General features: G+C 32.7%; 3 protein-coding genes and 2 non-coding genes across 5 annotated transcripts; 1 reads left to right on the top strand and 4 right to left on the bottom strand.

Annotated features, from left to right (window-relative positions):
• Positions 1–9,794: 9,794 nt before the first annotated feature.
• On the top strand, positions 9,795–10,954 carry LOC106323452. Its single transcript, XM_013761573.1, has 2 exons — positions 9,795–10,461; positions 10,560–10,954. The coding sequence occupies exons 1-2, from the start codon at positions 9,795–9,797 to the stop codon at positions 10,952–10,954; spliced, it is 1,062 nt and encodes a 353-aa protein (XP_013617027.1).
• Positions 10,955–13,444: 2,490 nt separating this feature from the next.
• Positions 13,445–13,517, bottom strand: TRNAF-GAA. The gene has a single exon. It is a non-coding gene; the product is annotated as a tRNA-Phe (tRNA).
• A 182-nt stretch (positions 13,518–13,699) lies between these two features.
• On the bottom strand, positions 13,700–15,112 carry LOC106325989. Its single transcript, XM_013764033.1, has 3 exons — positions 14,853–15,112; positions 14,381–14,717; positions 13,700–14,300 (listed from the first exon to the last, which is right to left on the bottom strand). Exons 1-3 carry the CDS (start codon positions 15,073–15,075, stop codon positions 13,847–13,849), a joined length of 1,014 nt encoding a protein of 337 aa, XP_013619487.1. The 5' UTR covers positions 15,076–15,112; the 3' UTR covers positions 13,700–13,846.
• Positions 15,113–17,162: 2,050 nt separating this feature from the next.
• Positions 17,163–17,235, bottom strand: TRNAF-GAA. Its single transcript has one exon. It is a non-coding gene; the product is annotated as a tRNA-Phe (tRNA).
• A 4,145-nt stretch (positions 17,236–21,380) lies between these two features.
• LOC106326225 (rho GTPase-activating protein gacO-like) lies at positions 21,381–23,031 on the bottom strand. Its single transcript, XM_013764248.1, has one exon. The coding sequence runs from the start codon at positions 22,935–22,937 to the stop codon at positions 21,381–21,383; it is 1,557 nt and encodes a 518-aa protein (XP_013619702.1). The 5' UTR covers positions 22,938–23,031.
• Between the last annotated feature and the right edge of the window lie 1,200 nt (positions 23,032–24,231).

Below are 24,231 nucleotides of genomic sequence, written 5' to 3'. Positions count from 1 at the left end.
ATATCATGATAATTATATATTAAACATATTTTTAAAATAATAGTATTTATATATCAAAAGAATATTTTAATGTTTATTAATTAACTTAAATATCATGATAAATATATAAATATCAAATAAAATAATATTAATTAAACTAATGACTTATCCTAAATTCATGAAAAATATGACAAGTAATCAAATAAACTAAAATCATGGAGAATATGACAAGTAAACAAATTCACTTCTCAAATAATAGTATACTAGGTGTTTTACCCGCACATGCGGGCATGATCGTTTTACTAATAATTAGTAATATATGTATTATGATTTAAACATCATGATAACTTATTCTTTATATTCTTAATCATTTTGGTTCTCTTCGATTTTTATTTCGATCTAATTCTTCTTAACACAAAGGAAAGCTATAAAACTATGAGACGATAAGAGGATAATTACATATCAAATATTCCACACAATAAAGTAAAGTAAGAATGTGAACTTTTGGTATCTCTGAATCTACTTTGTATTTTTGAACCATAAACATGAATTAACTTACCAAAAAAACATTAAAACACACAGAATCCAAATAAGAACAAAATAAATAAAAATTAAATAATAACTAAAGTTCGATGATAATTTTGAAGAATTTTTTTTAAAAACGAATTGAGATAATGACAATATTTCATTGGTTTACTTGATCAATATATACATTGACTTATCTTAATATTTCATAAGTTTAATTTTAATAAATGAAACAAAAGATAATGATAATTTTATTATTAAAGTTAATTTATGGTTAATTATATAATGATAAGTCTAACTATTCATTAAAAATATATTTACTTTTATATGTTTTAGAAACTAAATAATTAAAGACATGTTTATAACATGATTACATAGGCAATTCTCTAAATTTAATATTAAAGCATATTTTTCTTATAGATTAAACAGTAATAAAACATACACATGAAATAACTACTGAAGTAATTCAGAATACCTAATTCATAATTCCAAATTCCATGTAACAAAACTGATTTGCTCCTAGTATTTCAGACTCAAAGAAAGAAGAAAAACATAAAACTCCAAGTATAAAAAACAAATATCAAAAGTACATAAATATAGATGTCAAAAACTATAATCGAGATAACTTGGAATGAATGAGAAAATTGAAACTATAGAGTTTAAAACATCTTACATCATATGAAAATAGAATTGGTCCTAACTTTTTAAAATAATTATAATTTTAATTCCAATTAGAAAGTTTGAAATAGTTATGTTATTTAAATTAATAAATTAATGATTTAAGCTAAAAACTAATAAAAATCTTGTGAAAGTTAAAATAATTATAATCATAATTCCAATTAGAAATTTCGAAATATTTAAGTTAATAAATTAATTAGAAATCAAAATATTTATATTATTTAAATTAATAAATTGATGATTTAATCTAAAAACTAATAAGAATATGACAAATAAGCAAAATCAGTTAAAATCATGGAGAATGTAACAAATCAGCAAAATCACTTCATAAATAATCGTATAAATATATATTCCATAAAATATTCATAACTAAATCTCGTTAAGCTTTTTAATACTTAAATTTTCTACCCAATTTTAATATCTAAACTAATTATTCAGCTTATTTTAATATATAAACACTTAAAATGGTACTCATTTTAATATCCAAATTGTGCTTATTATAATAAAAGTATTAATTAAGTTTTAAATAATTTTTTAGAATATCTAAAATTCACAAAACAATCTAAAATAAAGATATTATTTATTTCAAATTTAAAATTTCGAATGAAATATGTTTCTTACAAAAAAAATCATAAATTAAACTCGTAAGTGGTTGTTTCATAGCCAATGAAAATATTTATTAAAATATTATATAGAATAACTTAATTCATAAATATTGGAAAAATTATTTTCTAAGTTATATCTACTAATGTTAACGAAATTAATTAGCCCGAAGAAATAATGACAAATTATTATCATTACAGGTGGCAAAATCTGTTTAAATAAAATTATATCTTGATAGTGTAATTTGTAATAAAGTAAAATGCAAACATATGTTCGTACAATCATACATAACAGGGCAATAAATTATTTTAACATTATTGGACTAAAATTTAAGAAAATTAATTTAAAGATTTTATACCAAAAAGTCCTTTACATAAATTTATGCTATTATTTGTATCTCCTTGCTTTCTAAAATTCTCAACTACCTGGTTATTTTCTTCGAAAAAATCACACATATAATTATAATAAATGAATATTAAAAAATAATATTCTGATTATTATTATAAATGATACTAGGTTAGAAATTAATTAATTAATTATTTATATATATGTATATTAAAGTAAAACCAAAAGTGTAGACTTTTTCTTTTGTTATTTTAGTCTAATATAAGATTAAAGATTACAATACTCTTTAGTTATATAATTATAGGTTATGCCACTAATTTTATATATGTTACCTGATTTTTTCTGTATAATATAAATACTTAACAATGATTTTACTAAGTGATGTATCACATTCCATCTTACATTATGCAGTTTGTCACATGTGTGTTGCTATTATAAGGGAAAATGATAATATTTGTTGTTCTAGAACTGTTTCTTCTTCTAAGTTCTTCACACATTGAGAGTTGGTTTGGCGTTTTATGAACGTGATTCCAAAGTTACTATTCATCATCTTCTCCGATACAGATTCTGTATCAGTGGTATCAGAGTCAGGTTTTGGTTAAGAGATTGGATCAACGATAGGAATATCTCATTCTCTAAAAACAATTCATAATACGATAAAAATAAAATAATTTACTTTGAATTTAAATTTTTGAATGAAATATTTTTCTTATAAAAATTAAAAATTAAACTCGTAAGTAATTGTTACATCAAAAATATATTTTGAATATATAAATTTATATAAAATAATTTAATGAGAAAATATTGTAATTATTATTTTCTTAGTTATATCAATTAATGTTAACAAAAAAATTTAGCCCGAAGAAATAATGAAAAGTTATTAATTATATCTTGATAGGGTAATTTGAAGAAAAAAATCAAATGCAAACATATGTTCATACATGAATAGGTAAGAAATCATTTTTTCATTATTTTGACTAAAATCTAAGAAAATTAATTTAAAGATTTATACCAAAAAGTCATTTACTTAAGTTTATGCTATTAATATTATATATAACAATTGAAAGTGAAATGAAAAACTCAAAACAACAATAAAAAAAGATGGGTATCTCGAAAAATATATTGATCGCATTTGTTTTTGCTATCTTCTTCGTGCTATCAAATGTTCATTGCACCGATATACTTACGGGTACTAAATTATTATTTAAAATTTTAATTTTTCTTATGATAATTTCTATATAATTTCATGATTTTAATATTGTATTTCTTATTAATTTTGAATAGATTTTGGAGTTAAACACGAGTATAAAAAATGTTACAATAAATGTAATAAAAATGAAGACGAATGCGAGAGGTTTTGTGGAGCTATGAGCTTTCAATTAATTGGAAAATGTTTTTCTGACATTTGTTGTTGTATTTCAAAAAACAAAATGAAGTAATAAAATAATATTATTAGATGTTATATATATATATATATTATGATGTAAAACAATATTACCAGTGATATATGAAAGCATATCATCAAACTGAAGTTAATTTGTGTAAACTCAAAAAAAATATTGGTCAAATTAGACAAATTATATAATGTAATACACGATAAAAGAAATAGAAAATTAAAATATGTATATTGTAGGTCAACCAAGTTTTCATATACACGTAACAATAAGGTTGGTATGTTTTTGTACATCTAAAATTTTATCGTGTACGAATTTGTTCGCTGCTAGCCAAAAGGCTATGATTATGTTGTTTTCAGTTGGTTGTCGAGAATATTTTCTATTAAATAATAGAATACTTAAGATATCATTTTCAAGAATTGTTGGTAACTTTATCTTGCAGTTGAACACCTTTTAGTTTTTATCAGATCAATATTATCTTAAATATTAGTATATATTAAATTAAATTATACAAGAGAGGACGAGGAAACACGACTACAAAAGAAAAAGAGAAAAAAGATTAAGAACAAGAACTAGATATTTAGCATATATTAATTGATTATGGCTAATTTCTTCTTTCTTGTACTTTGCATTTGATACTTTAATCTAGGGGTGCGTTCGGGTACCCATTCGGGTTTGGTTCGGGTCTATTCGGGTTTTCAGGGTCAAAGATTTCAGCCTCATTCGGATATTTCTAAGTTTTGGTTCATGTTCCGTTCAGGTTCGGATAACCCATTAAAATTATTTTTAAAATTTTTAAATTCATTATATACTTTAAATTTCTCAAAATATATAAAAAAAATAATTTATTACATATAAATTTGAATAACATATGTCAAAAATACTTAAACTTAATATATAATTTGATTTGGTTTGAATATTTGGATAGATAATTAATAGATATTTCAAGTATTTTTGTATATATTTCCAAGTATTTTGGACTATTTAAAAATATCTTATATATTTTGGATGTTTTTAATAGACATTAAATCTAAAATATATTTATATAGGGGGTATAGAAATCTATTTCGGATACATTCGGGTACCCGGAATATTTCGTTTCGGGTCGGATTCGGTTCTAGTTCTTTAGATACCAAAATTTTGAATCCGTTCGGATATTTAATCAATTTCGGTTTGGGTTCGGTACTACTTTTTCGGGTCGGGTTCGGTTCGGTTCGGTTCTTCGGATTCAGATTTTTTCCCCAGCCCTACATTAATCAATCAAAGAGTTATTTCATATTTGATTTCTATTTTTTTTTTTGATGACCCTGGTATCCGGAGCCTCGAGAGGATCCGACTAACGCCAATGACCGTCCACCGGAGCTTAGCCGGGGAGCCCGCCGAAGCATCCATGAGGGCTGGTGATCACCTCATGTAAATTCCACCGGTGGCCACACGTTAGCAGCCTTCTCTGTATTGGGCCCGAAGGTCCCTCAAGATAATCACCTCCCAGCGGCACTCGAACCCATGACTTTCCAGGTTGAGTTTAACCACTAGACCACTAATACATGGTTTATATTTGCTTTCTATTTACTGGTTATACAACATTTTATATTAATTATACATACATATATAATTATCATAATGAATATTAAAAAATAGTATCCTGATTATTATGTATAAATGATCTTAGGTATGAAATTAATTGTATATATAAGTAGAACCAAAAGTTTAGACTTTTTTTTAATGCCTAATATAAGATTAAATATTACAATACTCTTTAGTTATTTATTTTTAGGTTATGCCACTAATTATATATATGTTACCTGATTTTTATGTATAATATAAATACTTATCAATGATTTTACTATCAAAAACTGATAGAAGTGATGTACAAGTTTTCACATTCCATGTAAAATTATGCAATTTGTCACATATGTGTTGCTATTATAAGGGAAAATGATAATATAGTTGGTTAAAAGATTGGATCAACGATAAGAATATATCATCCCCTATAATAATTCATAATGTGTCAAGATACGATAAAAATAAAACTATAGTAAAACCTCTATAAATTAATACTCGATAAATTAATAATCTCTATAAATTAATAAATTTTTCTAGTCCCAATTTGTGCTGGTTCAAAATGTGACACAAATCAATAAGATAATAAGATAATAACTTTTAGAAAATTCTATGTAATTATATGGTCCCATTAAAATTATAAATTAATAATTTATATGTATATATATTTTTATATAAGTAAAAACCTATTATTATATTGTTTGTTTTATATTCACAATGAAATTATCTTTATATTTTCTTAACACTTAATATATTTTTGATGAGATGTAGTAATATTATATCTAAATCCACATTTAAGTTCTATGAAATATATATATATTATATACACCAAATAATATAATAAAATTTATATAAATATCAAATTTAAAAAATAACAATTAATGTTTATACACTAAAATCAAATATTTTTCTTATCTTAGTATAAATATATCTTAAAATAATAGGTCTAAATAAGGAAACTTTTGTAAATTAATATCTTTATAAATTAATAAAATTTCAAAGTCCCAACATTATTAATTTATAGAGGTTTTACTGTATTTTTCCAATTTAAAATTTTGAATGAAATATCTTTCTTAAAAAAATCACAAATTAAACTCGTAAGTAATTGTTACATGGCCAATGGAAAACATTATCTTGAATAATAAATTTATATAAAATAATTTAATTAGAAAAAATTGTAAATATTATATCTTGATAGGATAATTTGAAAAAAAAACAAATGCAAACATATGTTCATACATAAATAAGTACGAAATCATTTTTCATTATTTTGTCTAAAATGCACTACAAGAAATCACAAAATTAGCGACGAAATGTAACGAGAAAAATAAGTCCTCGTAAATGTACGTCTTATTTACGAGAACCTTACGAGAAATAAATAAATCAACATAATTTCCTCGTAAAATAACGACAATAAACTTTCGTCGTAAAAACGACGCAATTTAACGTGGTTTTTACGGGGAAACAAGATTTCGCCGTAACGTAGACGTAAATATAACGAGGAATTTACGACGAAATATTTTACGTCTACTTCGCGTCAAAATTTATGATTAATTAATTTTAACGCTCTCTTTATTTTTGCAGGTTGATTATAACGATCCAGATTACCCCACATGGTTTCATGAATTAATTCAAGGCCCAGTTGCAAAGGTCACCACATCACCGATGTATTTCACACGAGGCTTTACTTTTCATACATATGAGTATGGTAGACATCGGGCGACAAGTAATTATGGAATATGTGTGAAAGGCTAAACAAATTTCTACGGGATCTTGCAGAAGATTATTGAAGTGGAATTTTCAGGGTTATTGAAGCTGTAATGTGTCCTCTACAAATGTGACTAGTTCGACTCCGTCGTCAACCGAGGTGTTCGATTTAACAAATTCGGTGTAGTTGATGTCAATGGTGAACGAAGGTACAAAAAATTCGAGCCTTTCATATTAGCTTCGCAAGCAGACCAAGTCAGCTTCCTTCCATACCCTCGGATGAGAGAATTAGGAATCAATTGGTTTACCGTTGTCAAAGTCACATCTCGTGGACGAATAATCGGTGGAAAAGAACAACCATTGCAAGAAGAACACATCAATGAAGTCGAGGAACCTGAACAACAAACTGATGACATCCTTCTTATTAATCCACATAATCGTGAGTATGAAGATCTTCCCGACGATACGACAAACGAAGCTGTTGAAAACAAGTTTAATGAAAATGATGATGTTTCTAGTGATGAAGAGAATGTCAATGATGTATCCGAATGATGATGTAATTTTCTTAAATATGATTTATTTTTAGAGTTAATGCATGTGTTTAGTTTGTTTAATTATGAAAATTAAATTATATAATTTGATTTTTTGTAACTCAATTGGGGGTTTAGAAAGAAGAGATTGAGTGTTAGATGAAGTTAAGGAACTTCGGGTTTGGGGTTTCGGGTGATAGGGATTTGCATACCTTCCTCGTAAAATCCTCATAAAGAAACACGGGCCTTGTTATTTTCTCGTAAATAAAAACACGGACCTTGCTATTTCCTCGTAAATTTACGACGATTTTACGACGAAAATGAAAACACGAGCCTTGTTCTTTCATCGTTAATTTACAAGGACTTTACGAGTACAACTACTTCTATAAATAAGCACATCACTCCCATTCTAAACTTGCACAAAAAAAAACTAAACAATAGTTTGAAAAAACCTGAAGGGCGTGCACTGTCACTAGGATAGTTCTGATCAGTTTCAAATGCTATTTGGGATTGATAAGACTGTTCTGGTGCCGGTGATTTCCATCAGTTTTTTTTTTTGTAAATTGAAACATTTTTTCGTCGTAAATTAAAACACGGACCTCGGTAATTTGTCGTAAGAAAAACATGGGACTTGCTAATTTCTCGAAAATTTAAGTGGGCTTTACGAAGAAAATTAAAAAAAAACTTTTCGTCGTAAAATCGTCGTAAACAAAAACATGGGCTTTGCTAATTCGTCGTAAAATAAAACGCGGGCCTTGCTAATTCGTCGTAAAGTTACGAGGATTTTACGACGAAATGTAAGTCTTTATATATAACCGAACCGAATCACTTTCTCATTTCGTAGTCATTTCCTCTCCTTCTCCTAGCAAGGTATTCCTCTCTACTTCCTCTCTAATTTAGCTTAGGTGGTTAGTTTAAGGAAATTAGTGTTGATCAGGTGGTTAGTGTAGAGAATAATTTGTAGATAGGTTTATAAAATTTGTTGATAATATAGGAAGATGATTTTTAAATGTTAACTAATAATCCCGTTCCAGAGTCATCCCGCACACAAGAAGATGAGGAAGAAGTACAGAGGAGGATAACAACAACAACAACCCTTAGTTTTTTTTTCATTTTTTATTGTATTATATTAAATTCTAAACTTAAATATTTATAAAATATTTTCGTATGGATTTATTATTTACGTTTTTAATATTTTTGAAATAATTTTAATTTTTTTATTTCATTATATTTTTTTGTAAAAAATAAAGAATCGCATCAAATTCGTAGCTAAATTACGTCAACTTAACGAGAAAACTGAATAAATACTACTGAGGAATTTACTACGAAAGGCACAGAGATTCGTCGTAAACATTACGTGTAAACAACGACGAAATTTAGCGTCCACTTTACGAGAAAATGCTTACGTGCACTTTACGAGGAAATAGTTTACGTGTACTTTACGAGGAAATATATTACGTGTAGTTTACGAGGAAAATGTTTACGTGTATTTTACGAGGAAAGTGTTTACGTGTCTTTTACGACGAATATACTGATACCACTTTACGACGAATTATTTCCTCGTAAGTTTACAACAAATTAGCGAGGAAATATACGTTATGACGAACGATTAACGAGAAAACGGGTTTCGTAGTTATTTCGTCGTAAACCCTGTTTTACGACGAATTAACTACCGTCGTTATTTATGCGTTTTTTTGTAGTGATGTAAGAAAATTAATTTAAAGATTTTATACCAAAGTCTATTAGATAATTCCAAACTTGTGGAAACTTAACATATTATTAGATGTCTAATATGTTAAGATAAACACAATAAAGAAACTTAGAAATAGGAAAATAAAGTTTCTATTTAGGTTAGGTTTGTGTTTTCCATATCCCACATGTTAAAGAGAATTGTCTTTCATATAAATAGAGATCTAATGGAAAGGTGTTCCATAAGATCAATAAGATTGAGATATGATCTAAGAGAAACATATTGAGAGCTTTAGTTTTGAGTAATTTCTAAAGCTAATAAGAAAAGTTGTTCTTATAACTCTTTATGTTTCTAGAGATTTGAATTGGTATCAGAGCTTCAGGTTGGAGACTCGATCTAAGCTTAAATTGTAGCTTAAGATCCTGGTGCTGGTGAACAAGAGATCGAGTAATCAAGATGGCGGACGTGACTAGGGCTCCACGCACGAAGGACTTTGGATCTACATCCATCCAATGTCCGATGTTGTTATCAACAAACTACACAGTTTGGTCGATGAGGATGAAGGTTCTACTTCGTGTTCATGAAGTGTGGGACACGATCGAACCCGGTTCAGATGATCAAAAGAAGAACGATGTTGCGATAGCTCTTTTGTTTCAATCTGTTCCCGAAACATTGTTTCTCCAGGTGGGAGAACAAACCGCATCAAAAGAGATCTGAAATGCCATCAAGTCGCGACACCTAGGAGCTGATTGTGTAAGGGAGGCGAGACTTCAGACGTTGATGACGGAGTTTGATAGGTTGAAGATGGATGATAACGATACGGTCGATGACTTTGCAGGGAAGATATCGGGCCTATCATCCAAAGCAACCTCGTTGGGAGAGAACATAGAAGAATCCAAGATGGTCAAGAAGTTCTTGAAGGGTCTTCCGAGACACAAGTATATCCAGATCATAGCATCACTTGAGCAAGTCCTAGATCTCAACTGGATGGGGTTTGAAGACATAGTTGGAATGCTTAAGGCGTACGAGGAGTGTGTAGGAGAAGAAACTCAGAAAGAAGACCAAGGGAAGCTGATGTTTTCGAACAATGAAGAGAATAGTCAGAGAGGCTATGAGAATTCCCGTGGTAGAGGAAGAGGAAGGAACGGTAGAGGCAGAGGTCGAGGTAGGTCACACAACCAAAACTGTGCGTCACACACCGAAGATAACAACTCGAAGAAGAATCGTTCAAAACTGATATGTTGGAGATCTGACAAGCCTGGTGACTACGCAACTTTATGTCCCGAGAAGACAGAGATGAATCAAGAAACCAACCTAAACGAGACAGAGGAGGCCGATGCACTCTATGTACACGAGGTGGTGTTTTTGAACGAGGATAAGGTGATTCCGAAGAATCTTGATATCGACAAAGGCAATGCAAGAGTCTGCTATTTGGATAATGGAGCGAGTAATCACATGACAGGAACAAGGAGTTCTTTTCGAGTTTGAATCTCAACACCAAAGGGAAGGTGAAGTTTGGTGATGGATCGTGTGTTGACATTGTAGGAAAGGGTGTGGTTACCTTTGTGTGCAAGACTAGAGAGAAGAAGGCACTCAAAGACATATACTACATACCCGACCTGAAGCACAATATATTGAGTCTTGGGCAAGCAACAGAGAACGAATGTGAGGTTAACATGAAAGACGTCTACTTAACGCTCACAGATTCTCATGGAAGGTTGCTAGTTCGTGTGACAAGATCTCCAAACCGTCTCTACAAGACCCTTATGGAGATAAGCTACCTAGAGTGTTTGCATGTCAGGGACGAAGATGCTACATGGAGGTGGCATGCTCGACTAGGACATATAAGCTATGGAGTGATGAACAACATGGTTTGGAAGGAGATGGTCGTAGGAATGCAGAGTGTAACACACGAAGAGTCGTGTGTGACTCATGTCTAGCAGAGAAGCAGATTATACACTCATTCCAGAGTGTAACACACGAAGAAGCCGTGTGTGACACATGTCTCACAGGGAAGCAAATCAGAGACTCATTCCCGACTAAGACCATGGTTCGTACATCAAGCCATTGGGATTATTGCCTGGAGATTTGTGTAGACGAATCGCACCACCAACGCCAGCAGATAATCGTGAGGCATTCTATCGGCTCAAAAGATTTCACCGATAGAGGAGGAGAGGTTGCCTCAGCTAAGTTCAATCTAGGTTGCACCGATAGAGGAGGAGAGTTAGCCTCAGATGAGCTCAATCTAGTTTGTGAAGAAAATTGGATTGAAGCTATGACAGGCGAGCTGAAATCTATCACAAGAAACAAGATATGGGAGCTTGTAGATAGACCGAATGGTTCTGAGAAGAAAAGAGAAGAGGATCGAGTTTGTGTGTTACACAAGAGGTTGCATGTGTTACGCCAGACACCAAGAGCATGGAATGTGAAACTTGATCAGGTTCTCAAGGAGATGAGATTTGAGAAGTGCACGAAGGAACCATCAGTGTACCGCAAGACTGAACGAGGTGACGTCTTGATCATAGCCATCTACGTTGATGATCTATTTGTGACGGGAATTTCTCTTAAGGTGATTAGGCAATTCAAGGAGGAGATGTCAGATCTAGGTAAGCTAACGTATTACCTTGGCATAGAGGTGATTCAAGGAGCAGGCATAATCAAACAAGGAAGGTATGCTCAAGGAATCCTGTGTGACACAAAGGTGGAAGTGTGTAACACGACTCCGCAGGGGAATGTGACACAAAGATGCAAGCGTGTGATTCAACCCACGTACCAATGCAGTCAAGGTTAAAGATCTCAAAGGCTGAAGATGAACCAGAGATAAATGTGTTGGGTGTTGAGCAGAAGGCTGACATCCTTTCCAGAGATCACGTACGTAAGATGGCGGATGTGACCAGAGTTATCGTCGCAGTGAGCTTCAGCCACAAGACTCATCGCAACTTAAGTGAAGAGGTCAGGAGAAGGTTCTACAAGAATTGGGCCGATTCTAAGAAGATGCGGTACAGAAGCGAGGAGAGCATCCGGTCTAACCTTGAGAAAGATGTGAATCCAATGGGTGGATTCGCACACCATGGTGTGGTGAAGGAAGATTACTTGAGGATTATGTTCAAGCAAATAAGGAGCGTAATTGGAGTTCAAGAAATTGATCTCCCTAATTCAAGTTGGAATTAAGGGGGGTGAATGTTAGATAATTCTAAGCTTGTGGAAACTTAGCATATTATTAGATGTCTAATATGTTAAGATAAACACAATAAAGAAACGTAGAAATAGGAAAATGAAGTTTCTATTTAGGTTAGGTTTGTGTTTTCCATATCTCACATGTTAAAGGGAATTGTCTTTCATATAAATAGAGATCTAATGGAAAGGTGTTTCATAAGATCAATAAGATTGAGATATGATCTAAGAGAAACATACTTTAGTTTTGAATAGTTTGTAAAGCTAATAAAAAAAGTTGTTCTTATAACTCTTTGTGTTTCTAGAGATTTGAAAGTCCTTAACGTAAGTCTATGCTATTATATATATATATATATATATATATATCAATTTAAAGTGAAATAAAACACTCAAAACGATTTAGATAATAACCTACAAAGATTGGGTATCTCTAAAAATATTTTGATCGCATTTGTTTTCATTATCTTTTTCGTGATATCAAATATTTATTGCACCGATATGATTACATTACTAAATTATTATTTTAAATTTTAATTTTTCTTATGATAATGTCTATATAGTTTCATGATTTTAATTTTGTATTTCTTATTAGCTTTTAATAGACTTTGGAGTAAAACACATAGTTAAAGACTAGTTCATTCACGTGATTTAGTTTTGCATTTTAAAATGGATGTGATTTGTTATATAATATAAGGGGAGTATTGATGTTTCTAAACAGATTAGAAATGTTTTTTTATATGACAACAATAAAACTAAGCTATGATATATGTTCTACCGGTTCAGAAAACCAAATCAGAGGCACATAATCGATATAGAATAGAAGACGAACACCTAGCACCGCGTGCAAGCATGCTGAATTGTTTAAATTTCTTTGGATTTATTTATCACTGCAGGGCGACAACGACGTCGTTTTAGACTTTGAATACACACCCGTGACACGTTTAAGTGATAAATAAAAATGAAAATAATGCGGTCAGCGTGAATCGAACACGCAACCTTCAGATCTTCAGTCTGACGCTCTCCCAACAGATTAGAAATGTTTTTTTATATGACAACAATAAAACTAAGCTATGATATATGGCTCAGAAAACCAAATCGGATGCACAAAATCAATATAGAAAAGAAGAAGAATACCTAGCACCGCGTGTAAGCTTGTTTAATTGTTTAAATTTCTTTGGATTTATTTATCACTGCGACATATTAGACTTTTAGTCAACTGCGTGACACGTTTAAGTGATAAATAAAAAGAAAAATTATGCGGTGAGCGTAGATCGAACACGCGACCTTCAGATCTTCAGTCTGACGCTCTCCATACTGAGCTATCCCCGCTTTTGATTATTGTTGAATTAGTTATAATTAATTATGTACTTCGTCTGCAACTCTTCAACAATATTTGTCTGTCTCTTTCTTCTACCTGAACTTGTTGATAATTAAGCAATGTCTATTAGTAATATATCATTAATAATGATTAAGTTAATACAATTATACAAAATAGAATACATGGTGGATGATACAATAGAAAACGCATTTCAAAGTAGTAAATATCAAGTACATATAACATCTTTTCATGACAATTATTTTACTTTGTAAAATATCCAGCAGAAGCTACTGCTCTCTGGCCTTATTCTTCTTGTAAGCAAAGTTTTTATACGACTTCCTTACTTCCTGCACACGATTCCGTATCCAGAAGACGCTCCACGGGTGCAATCCAAAGCTGCATATTCAATCTTTGACTTAACGGACTCAATCTCTGTCTGTGATTCAGAGAAAATGCAAGTTTTACAGTCATTGGAGAGGAGAGATGAGGTCTTGAAGCTGTCTTCACCACCAACCACTGGCATTGCAACCCCAGGCTTAGCAGGGTTCTGGAAATCAGGTTTGTAGGTTCGTCCCAAGATTCCATCGACCTTTGGTGAAAGGTTGAAGAACTTGAACTGGACCTCTAGATGTGCAAAGCAGTCATCTGATGGTACTTTGTAGCTGTGGATCCTGTCGTCTTCTTTTGTAACTGGAACAACGTTGACCATGATCTCGGCTTTGTCTTTGATTGTCACGATCACGCTGTTTCTCGAAGTCACTCTCTCGATCTTGATGTCCTTGTTTGGTGAGTACCTGTTTTTCAAGATTACAATATTGATTTCAAGAATTTTGGAAAATATATATTCAATCTGAGTTTTTGTTTTAGTACTAACCAGGTGGAGAGAGTTTCTTCCGGGACAGATAAGTCTTGGCCATCGAAAGTGAACTTGAGATGGTCGACTTCGTTGTCCCATGTAGCGGTTTTTGCGGCTTCAAGAGAGAATTTGTGGGAGTTGAAGAGGAACCCGAGAGCTTGGATCCATGTGAAGTCTCTGGCACGACCAGCGGGTCTGTGGCCAATGAACCTACCATTGATCTGAAGGTCAGAGTCAGAGACGAGGCTGAATTCTTCATTGCTCTTTCCATGGAAGTAGAACACAATGCCGTCTCCTCCAATGAACCTAGGGTCATAACAAGCTGATCCAGGTCTGTTGCAGTTCGGTTTCCGCACTATACCAAAAAAAACATATGATCCAACATTTCTTGAAATAAAGAGTGCACAAGAACGTGGGAAATGTGGAAACTTTTTTTTTTTTTTTTTTTGAAATGTGGAAACTTATATGACAAGGTATCAAAAAATCTTACTGCGGCATTGGGATTTGCAAGTGGGTCTATCACAATCCGCGTAGCAAACTTTGTACTTGGAGTTCATAGCAGTTGTGCTTGGACATTCCTCTGGACATTGAATGTACTTGCGGTAACATCTAGTGTAAGGGTTGCTACAGTAAACTCCAGCTGCCTTGGCTTGCAAGAAACAAGTTGCAGCCACAAGAGAAACCACTAGCAAAAGGGTTTTTGAGATTTCCATGTTTGTATCCTTTTGGTTTTGAGTTGAGAAGGAGAGAGGTGATTGTGTTGGTGATGATGAGAATTGAATTTTGATTGTGGATTTATAGGAGTAAAAAGTCAAATGCTTGCTTAATAAAGGGGCTATGATGTTAATTGATTATTGAGGTCTATGTTGGGGAAGGGTTGTGTGCCTTTGGACGAACTTCGCGGTGACACCATCAACAATTGCACTTAACGTGTTTTCTTTTTACTTCGTTTCAAGGTAAAAGTGTGACTATTTCTCCAATTTAAGCATCGTTTAATTAAGATTAATTTTGTAATGAAGAGAGAGCATAATAATCTGAACATTTTGATTCTTAAAGGTAACTAAAAGAAGTAACATGTGTTAAAAACAAACAAAAGAAGCAATATAAGTTATATAGCTGTTAGAAAAGAAAGTAGAATGATCATTTCTCGGTATTAATAAAATGGACAAATGCATTTTGTTGAGTATGTATTATATATAATCTGTGTTTGACCTGAAGCCAGCAATCATATGCGAATGGAAAATATGAATCATTTGGGGAATGAATCAAATAAATGTTTGGTTATTATATAACATCATGAAGGGACATTCTTGTTGGAGTGATAGGTTATAGCCTTATAAGGAAGAGGGATGCTGTGAATTGTATGGTTGAGAATAAAAACGCCACGATTTTGTGAGGAATTAGTTCTGCAAATTCAGATAGGATTGTAAAGACTCTGTTTGAGAGATTCTAAATTGTAATCAGTGACGAATCTAGAAATTATTTTGTATATACATAGGGGCATTCACTAAAAATTTAAAGAAAATACATTGAAATTTTAAAAGTCATGGTGGGCAACTGCCCCACCCTTTGTCCATGTATCTTCTCCCTTGATTGTATCGTGGTTGTAATCGTTACAGATTCAACTAAAGAGAGAGCTTGCAAACTTATAGTGGACACTTTGACTTAGACCTCGTTGCGGATATACAGTACATGCATGAACTATGATGCATTGTCTGTCTGGTTACAAAACTTTCAAATCAAATATATGTTAGCTACTGCACCTGCATTTTTACTCGGTTCATTGCGAGTATAAGCTGGCATGTCATAGAACCTTTGGCTACACATTTTAACTCCTTCAAATCCCATGTTTCGCTGTAGATTCTGAGCAGAGTGTCACCTTCTTCAAACAAATAGTGTTTTCTAGTAGGCCTGGGCGTTCGGGTCGGGTTCGGACCGGTTCCTTTCGGGTCCGGGTCTTTTCGGGTCCTAAATATTTAGACCCAATAGGTACTTAGAAATTTTCGGTTCGGGTTCGGGTCGGTTCTTCTCGGGTCCGGGTCGGTTCGGGTCTATAATTAAAATACCCATAAAATACCCGTAATTTTTCGGATCCATATCGGGTCCGGGTCGGGTTCGGGTATTTAGAATCTGAAAAGGACATGATATACCTAATTCCATCAACTTTAGTTGAATATTTGTCATATATATCTAAAATTTTACAAAACAACTTAAATGAAACTATTAATAATTAAAATAAAACATTTTAAAACTCTAAATTTTACATTTTAAAGCTTTATATTACTTTAAAAATGTTAAAAAATAATAACAAATGTTGTTAACAAAACTTATCGGGTCGGGTCTATTCGGGTCGGTTCTTTTCGGGTCCGGATCTATTCGGGTCAGTTCCTTTTCGGTTCCGGTTCTTTCGGGTAAAAAAAATTTAGACCCAAAAGGTACTTGTAAATTTTCGGTCCAGTTCCGGTTCTGGTATTTTTGGGTCGGTTCCGGTTCGGATCTTCGGGTCCAGGTTAAAATGCCCGGGCCTATTTTCTAGGATGTACTTGCAACTTCGCTCACTTGTTAAATATCTCTCTCAAAGAGCTTTTAACAGCCGTATTTACCAAAGTATTAATGTTTTATATTTGGAGATTTTGCTAATAAATACGACAAACTTAAAAGCAGTTGTAGTTGATGATTCAGAGTTATAACCACAGATTGCCACATATGAGACTTGTTGTTAGCACATATTTACAAGAAAGTGGAGACGGTAACTTCCAGAGCATGTCATGATTTTGCTCTAGAAAAAAACAAACAAAAATGCGGTGAGCGTGAATCGAACACGCAATCTTCAGATCTTCAGTCTAACGCTCTCCCAACTAAGCTATCCCCACAATGACAACAAATTTCAACCACAATAATATAATTCAATCAACCAAAGCACAACTACATAATTGACCAAAACACAAACAATTACATACATGAGAAAACAATTTACATATCTTTTGTGAAATTTTAACTAAATGCTTTATCAACACAAATAGACAAATTATTCATCAAAACCTCGCATTGACCATTGTTTAAGGAAAATTTGTAGTTAACCTACACTTTATATTATAATAAGACTCATTTCGTAAAGATAAAAAGACTCATCTATTCTAAGTATCAAAAGTTTTTGATGGATAACTTAATTCAGAATAGAGTTTTTTTATACTCATCAATTTCTTTAAATAATGGAGTGTTATCCAGACTTTTCGATTTGGTCTTATTCTAAGTGTCACAACACTCATTTCGTAAAATTTATGCATGCTCGATGACATTTTAGGTGAAATATTTACCAAACTAAATAAAAAATACAGTTTAGTTGAAAAATGGGCCCAAATTGTGATGTGAAGCATAACATTGATAATTTAGTCTGTTGAACAATAGTTTCTATATATTATTTTGCTTTGATTATGGTGGTCATGTTAATAATGTTACCGACTACTAGTATTTACTATACAACCCTATATAATTTCTAAAAAAACAATAGTTTTCCAACATGTTATATAGTACATGAATTGTACACAACTCGACTCTTTCTCACTGATCATTTTTATTGGTTATTATATACTAATCAATGTTAGTAAAATATATTTTGTTAAGAGTACTAGACTAATTTTGGATAAACCCTACTTTGAATTAAAGTTCGTTAGTGAATAATCTTTACGGATTCAAGTAAGTATGAAGACATTAATTTATCAAAGTTCTTGGGCTTTCTTAATTGCATTGGTGATGATGATATTGTCAATTCCTTTTCCAAGCAGTGATGATAAATTTAGAACTTTTTGGCAATAACAATAATAATGGCTATTCCATAATTCTCTTAGCATAAAATATATGTTATCTAGGATTCTTTTTAGATTGTTTATTTCATCATAACTATAAAATCTATTCTTTTATAGATCCTTGTCAAACGGTAGTTAAAGTATAAAAAGATTGACGTGTCAACGTTAAATTTAAATTTTATTTGGATCAAAACTAATATGTTGGTGTCAAATGCATATTTTTGTAAAAGTGTGATATTAGTGGATCAAAAATCAGAATCTCATGTTGTTACTAAGAAGCTCTCGAATTGGTAAATATATTATTCTACAATATCCAAATTAATCTTGTAATTTTTGAGATTTCCGAATATATATAGCTACCAAACAAAAGACTAAGATCTTCTATCAGTGTTAAACCAATAATTAGGAATTTCATCGATGTTAGACTAATAATTAGGTGTTTTTCAGTAAATTAGGAAATAATATTGTCTCCAATTTTAAAACATAAGGCAAATACACACTTGCAATTTAGAAGAAAAAAAGCACATATATATGTGGAGGAAAAAGAATTGACAAACAAGTAAAACCTATAACAATATAAAAGTTATACGAGTTAGCTTTAATCGGTGTAATATCCTAGGTCTCATTGAAACTGTCACCGGAACAATATATCCAAGTATCATGGGGGCGAGGTGTTCAGTGAACCATATGGTAGATAGATCACACAAACCAAACTCTTTTGACTCTGTGTTACTCAAGTTTATAGAACTTATACACGAGTCAGCTTTGATCAGTGTGATATCCTATGGTTCGCTGAAAATACTTCCATAATCTATTATCAAAGTATGTTTAGTGAGCCATGTTATTTCAAGGTATGTTGCTCGAAAACATTTGTTTTCATGTCCAAGATGTTGCATGATACTGAAGAAACAATAAAACCTTGAAAGTTCTTATAAAAAATGTAATAATTATCAATCTAATAAAAATCTTCAACGTAGACCTAAAATCTAAGAACTAACCATTATGAGACATGTCAGTATCAATTTAAGATAAATTAGGATTTAAAGAAATACTAATAAATTTTAAAATAGAAGAATGGAGTATCAAAAAGTAAAAGAAAAACCCTAAAAACTTCTAGAGGATGGCGACTAATGGTTGAACAAAAAAAAAGAGAAAAAAAAAGGATGGCGAATAATTAAAGAATCATATAATTGACAACTAATCGCCTAAGTTTTCCAACCAAAATCATTTACAATGTCTTTAAATACAGGATCTCCGGAGAAATCCTTATTCAATACATGCGCAGGATAAATGTAAGAGTTGATTCTCAACAAAGACCGCATGAAATCAAATTCGTGAAGCATCACACTTATGTGCTTGGAGTAAAGGAGTGTATTTTTCAAATACAACACCAAAATAAGCACGCTTGATGTGGATAGCGATGCAATAGCGTCTTACTACGGGAAGGTAGAATTGCAGGGTGGAACAGCAACACCAGTAAAAACAAGGAACCACTTATTCTTCTCATGTCAGTATTATGCTCAGATTTGGGATGCTCTAATGAGAACAAGGAACCACAGCTGAACCTTATATGCTAAATTAATAAGCTTCATTTTCCACGTTCTTTACTTCAATTCTTAAATTAACTATTTTGATATATACGCTGTAGAATTTGTTTTCATTTGATACATGTCTTTTCATACAATATTTTTCATCTTAAGTTATTTTCATACAAATTGTGGTTATGAAAAAGCTTGGTGGTTTAGGCTTATGTGATTTTGAACCCTTCCAGCCTATTCTCGTAGGTTCTATAAAGTAGATACTTTGATGATTGTTCTTTTATGGACAGAGCTGGGTTACAAACTTTTTTTTTGCCTGGAGAAGCATTCTTCATGGTAGGGATCTGCTGAAAAAAGTATTAGAACGATGGTTGGGAATGAAAGATCGCTTTATGTCTGGACAAACCAATGGATAAAAGATGTTCATCTTAGATATCCCCTTATGAAGAACATTGTAGTTAACTTGAACTTGAAGGTGGCAGATCTGTTTTGATAAGACTTGGAAATGGTGGGACAGAGATAAGCTTAAAGATCTCTTCTATCAAAGTGACATTGATGTGACACTAAGTATCAAACCAATTCTGGACGAGGAAGACTTCATGGTTTGGAATCATAATAAAGATGGAAACTACTCTGTCAAGTCAGGCTACTGGTTAGCAACCCAAATATTTAGGAAAGATCAGATCCAAGAAGCTGCAGCTCTTCCTACCATCAATCGACTTAACGCCTCAGTTTGGAGAATCGAGCACGCTCCTAGCTAGATCCTCTAATTTAGGAGCTCATCTTATAGCCAAAAGTGTGACTCGAGAGGATCATATGCAATCATATGTTGATTCAAGCTTCCCTACTTGGCTCAACGATCTATTTTGTCAATGAAGGTGGTTAAACCACTTGTATGTTTTTGACGGTGGTGTCTTGTATGATTTTGCTTTGATCCAATTCTCTTTTGTAATCTTGAACGTGGTATTTGCCCTTGTTAATATATATTCTTTAGATGAAAAACTGATATTAACTTTCACTACACATTGTGCGTTCCATGTAAATTGTGAATAGGACTAATCACATGTTTTATTTCCACAATGTGATAAATAAGATAACTACTATATCATTCTGTCAAAATATCATGAAAGATGACGAAACGTGTAAAACATTGGATAGGGTGGTTTACATCCAGTGTTGAAAGACCCTAATATTTCTCCTACTTTTTGTATAGCTTTGTTTGTCAATTTTTCATTGCAAACGATTGAAATATTACATATAATTTACAATGTAAACAACCAATACAAATATTTGATGTATTCTTGAGGAAAGGATTTCAAGCAAAATGCTGGATCGCTTTAACATTTTTTTTTTTGACAGCACTGGATCTCTTTAACATTTAAATGATGAAGTTTGGCTTTGAATATTTAGAATATGACTTCATAAATTTTCAGAAAATTTAGAACAATCATGAGATATAGGCATTGAGAAAAAAAAAAAACTGGATTCAGGAATTATTCAAATATTAATTAAATGCAAAAGGTCACACAACAAGGAGGAAAAAAAAGAGAAAACAATTTCAGTGAGAAGAATGAGGTGAAGAAAAAAAAAGGGGCCTCAAATAGTTATGAGATACCAAATACCAAACAATGCATAGAAAACTAAAAAAAAACACAAAGGGAAGATGATAAATAATCAATCACGACCACAACTCTTAGCTTCAACCTCTTCCTGCTGATCCTCATCATGATCTAGAATCCCCACGTTATCTTTCTCATCATCGTCAAGCACCACGGTTTTGTCTTTCTCCTTTGTAATGAGACTAGAGGCCGAAACATTATTATCATCAGGAAGATTGGTGGTTGGAGGAGGCTGAGAGAGAGGAACGTTGCTAATAATTGAATCACGACCACAACTCTTAGCTTCAACCTCTTCCTGCTGACCCTCATCATGATCTACAATCACCACGTTATCTTTCTCCTTTACAATGAGACTAGTGCCCGAAACATTATTATCATCAGGAAGATTGGTGGTTGAAGGAGGTTGAGAGAGAGAAACGTTTTGAATGATTGAATCAAGCGGGTTATGGCCGTGAAAATGGAACCGAGACGCACGGGGACGCACTAGCCTGTTCATGTTCGTGGTTGGAGGAGGCTGAGAGAGAGGAACGTTTCTAATGATTAAACCACGACCACAACTCTTAGCTTCAACCTCTTCCTGTTGATCCTCATCATGATCTACAATCACCACGTTATCTTTGTCATCATCGTCAAGCACCACGGTTTTGTCTTTCTCCTTTGCAATGAGACTAGAGCCCGAAATATTATTATCATCAGGAATATTGGTGGTTGGAGGAGGCTGAGAGAGAGAAACGTTTCTAATGATTGTGTCAAGCGGGTTATGACCTTGAAAATGGAACCGAGACGCACGAGGACGCACTAGCCTGTTCATCATGTTCGTGGCTGGAGGAGGATGAGAGAGAGGAAAGTTTCTAGTAATTGAATCAATCGGGTTATTTCTGTAAAAATGGTACCCAGGCACACGAGGACGCACTGGCATGTTCGTGTACATGTTTCCTCCTCCAGTGACTCCGCAATTAAAAGATGGGTAAGCGCTGCTGTTATTGTTGCTGCCACCCATGGACTTAGATGGACCAAGAGAGAGCTCAAGTGATAATTCACCTTGTGAGCTACTGTTGCTGTTGCTGTCACCCATGGACTTAGATGGACCAAGAGAGAGCTCAAGTGATAATTCACCTTGTGAGCTATTGTTGTTGTTGTTGTTGTTGTTGTTGTTGCTGAATCTTCCTATGGAATTGGCTGAACCAAGAGAGTTATTATACCTGAAAGATGGTAAGGGAACTCTTGAAGAAGAACCATAGCTAGTGTTCTGTGTGAGAGAACGGTATGGATTCGCAGGAGGAGCCATGGCGATTCCACCATTGAACAACGGATACGGGTAGTCACGGCGGTTACCGCCTCCTCCAGACTTAAAAGGACCAAAAGAGATCCCCGGACGATTAAAATTTGATAAAGTAGGGTGGTAATGGTTGTGAGTGACTAAGGGTGTCCCTGGAGAAAATCCATAATTAGTGCCTTGTCCAGGAGGATAACTTGGCTTCGTCCTCTTCAGCTGCCTCTCCAACTCTCTTTCACGCGTGTGGACTCTTTGGTGACCGTATAGGGCCTTAAGGGTTGGGAACTGTCGCCTGCAGGTGTCGCAAATATGGACAATATTATTATTGTTCATCATACTTTTTTTCGTTTGGACAACACGTAATCCGACACTAGACTTCTCAGTGATCTTCCTCTCAAAGAAAACCTCATGAGGAGACCCTATTTATGCAGAAGATTCATTATTGTTTGTTTAACTCTTAAAGGTATACAATCTCCGAGGATAAAATGAAACCATACAAACTATACTATGCATTAATAGTTTTTCTTCTAAAGATATGTTTCTTTAACTAACTATTTGAGTTTACTCTTTATTTTTTGTTTTTCTGACATGTTATTTCATGTGTGGATAAGTACCTATTTAATTTATAAAACTCACTATATATATGCATATTTATTAACTGATATGTTAAGATATTATAACAATTAATAGGCCAAGTAATCAATACTGTATATTATATTTTCTATTGTTATGGAAAGATGGTAATATAATCTTCACATACATTGTAGTGACACTCTCCAGCTGTGTCTTAGTAAGCTTTCCTACATTTCCTCTTTTAATCATGGCTAAATATTTTTCCTTAATTAGTTGTTTTGTAGTTTTTTTTTTGATATGTCCATCAGGTCGGTTCCGGAAAGAACGCACCTAGTGCTAAAGAGTGGATTAGCCTAAAAGTATATCACACTGATCCGAATTTGGATGGATCTATCATCTGTTACGGTTCACCATGTTAACCACCGACGTCGAAGACAATATTAAGTGCATGAACTTCAAATAAAAGCAGTTTATAAAATACTAATGGTTTGTATGTTTTATTCTTTAATGAGTTCAAAATTGTTTTTTAATTCATTTACTAGTGGTTAGTGTCTATAATGTAAGTGATTTTTACCGATCGATTCAATAAAAATAAAATAAATAACTGATAGTTGCTCCAAAGTAATTATAGTTGAACTTAAAACATAAAGTAAAGTTGATGTTCTGAAAATAAAAATGTATATGCATGTATGTGGGAATCGAAATTCCCACTGTCGATTTACGTTTAAATTAGGAAACTAGGAAAACTCTAATTTCCCAGAGGTCCCGGATCTCTGCGAGAGCCAACGGCAAGTGACCAAATATATGCGGAAATCATGAAAAGATAACAAACGAGTTTAGAGAAAACAACAGATCTTATTTCGAGTCCGCATGAGAGCATTGCGATCACTACAAGAGATCATAAAAGCTTTGGCCGCAAAGGCTGTCAGCGAGTTACCTAGTTCTAGCGGCCTAAAAGCTCAAACCTAGTTGACTCGCAGCCCGATAACAAAAGACAAAGAAAATACAGAAAAGGTTTTTGATTGATTTCGGACTGAACCTTATGAAAGGCTGCCTA

Source organism: Brassica oleracea, chromosome C2 (assembly GCF_000695525.1).
Source record: "Brassica oleracea var. oleracea cultivar TO1000 chromosome C2, BOL, whole genome shotgun sequence".
Taxonomy (NCBI): Eukaryota; Viridiplantae; Streptophyta; class Magnoliopsida; order Brassicales; family Brassicaceae; genus Brassica; species Brassica oleracea.
Note: the sequence above shows the minus strand (reverse complement) of the source record. Positions and strands in the feature narration are given on the sequence as shown.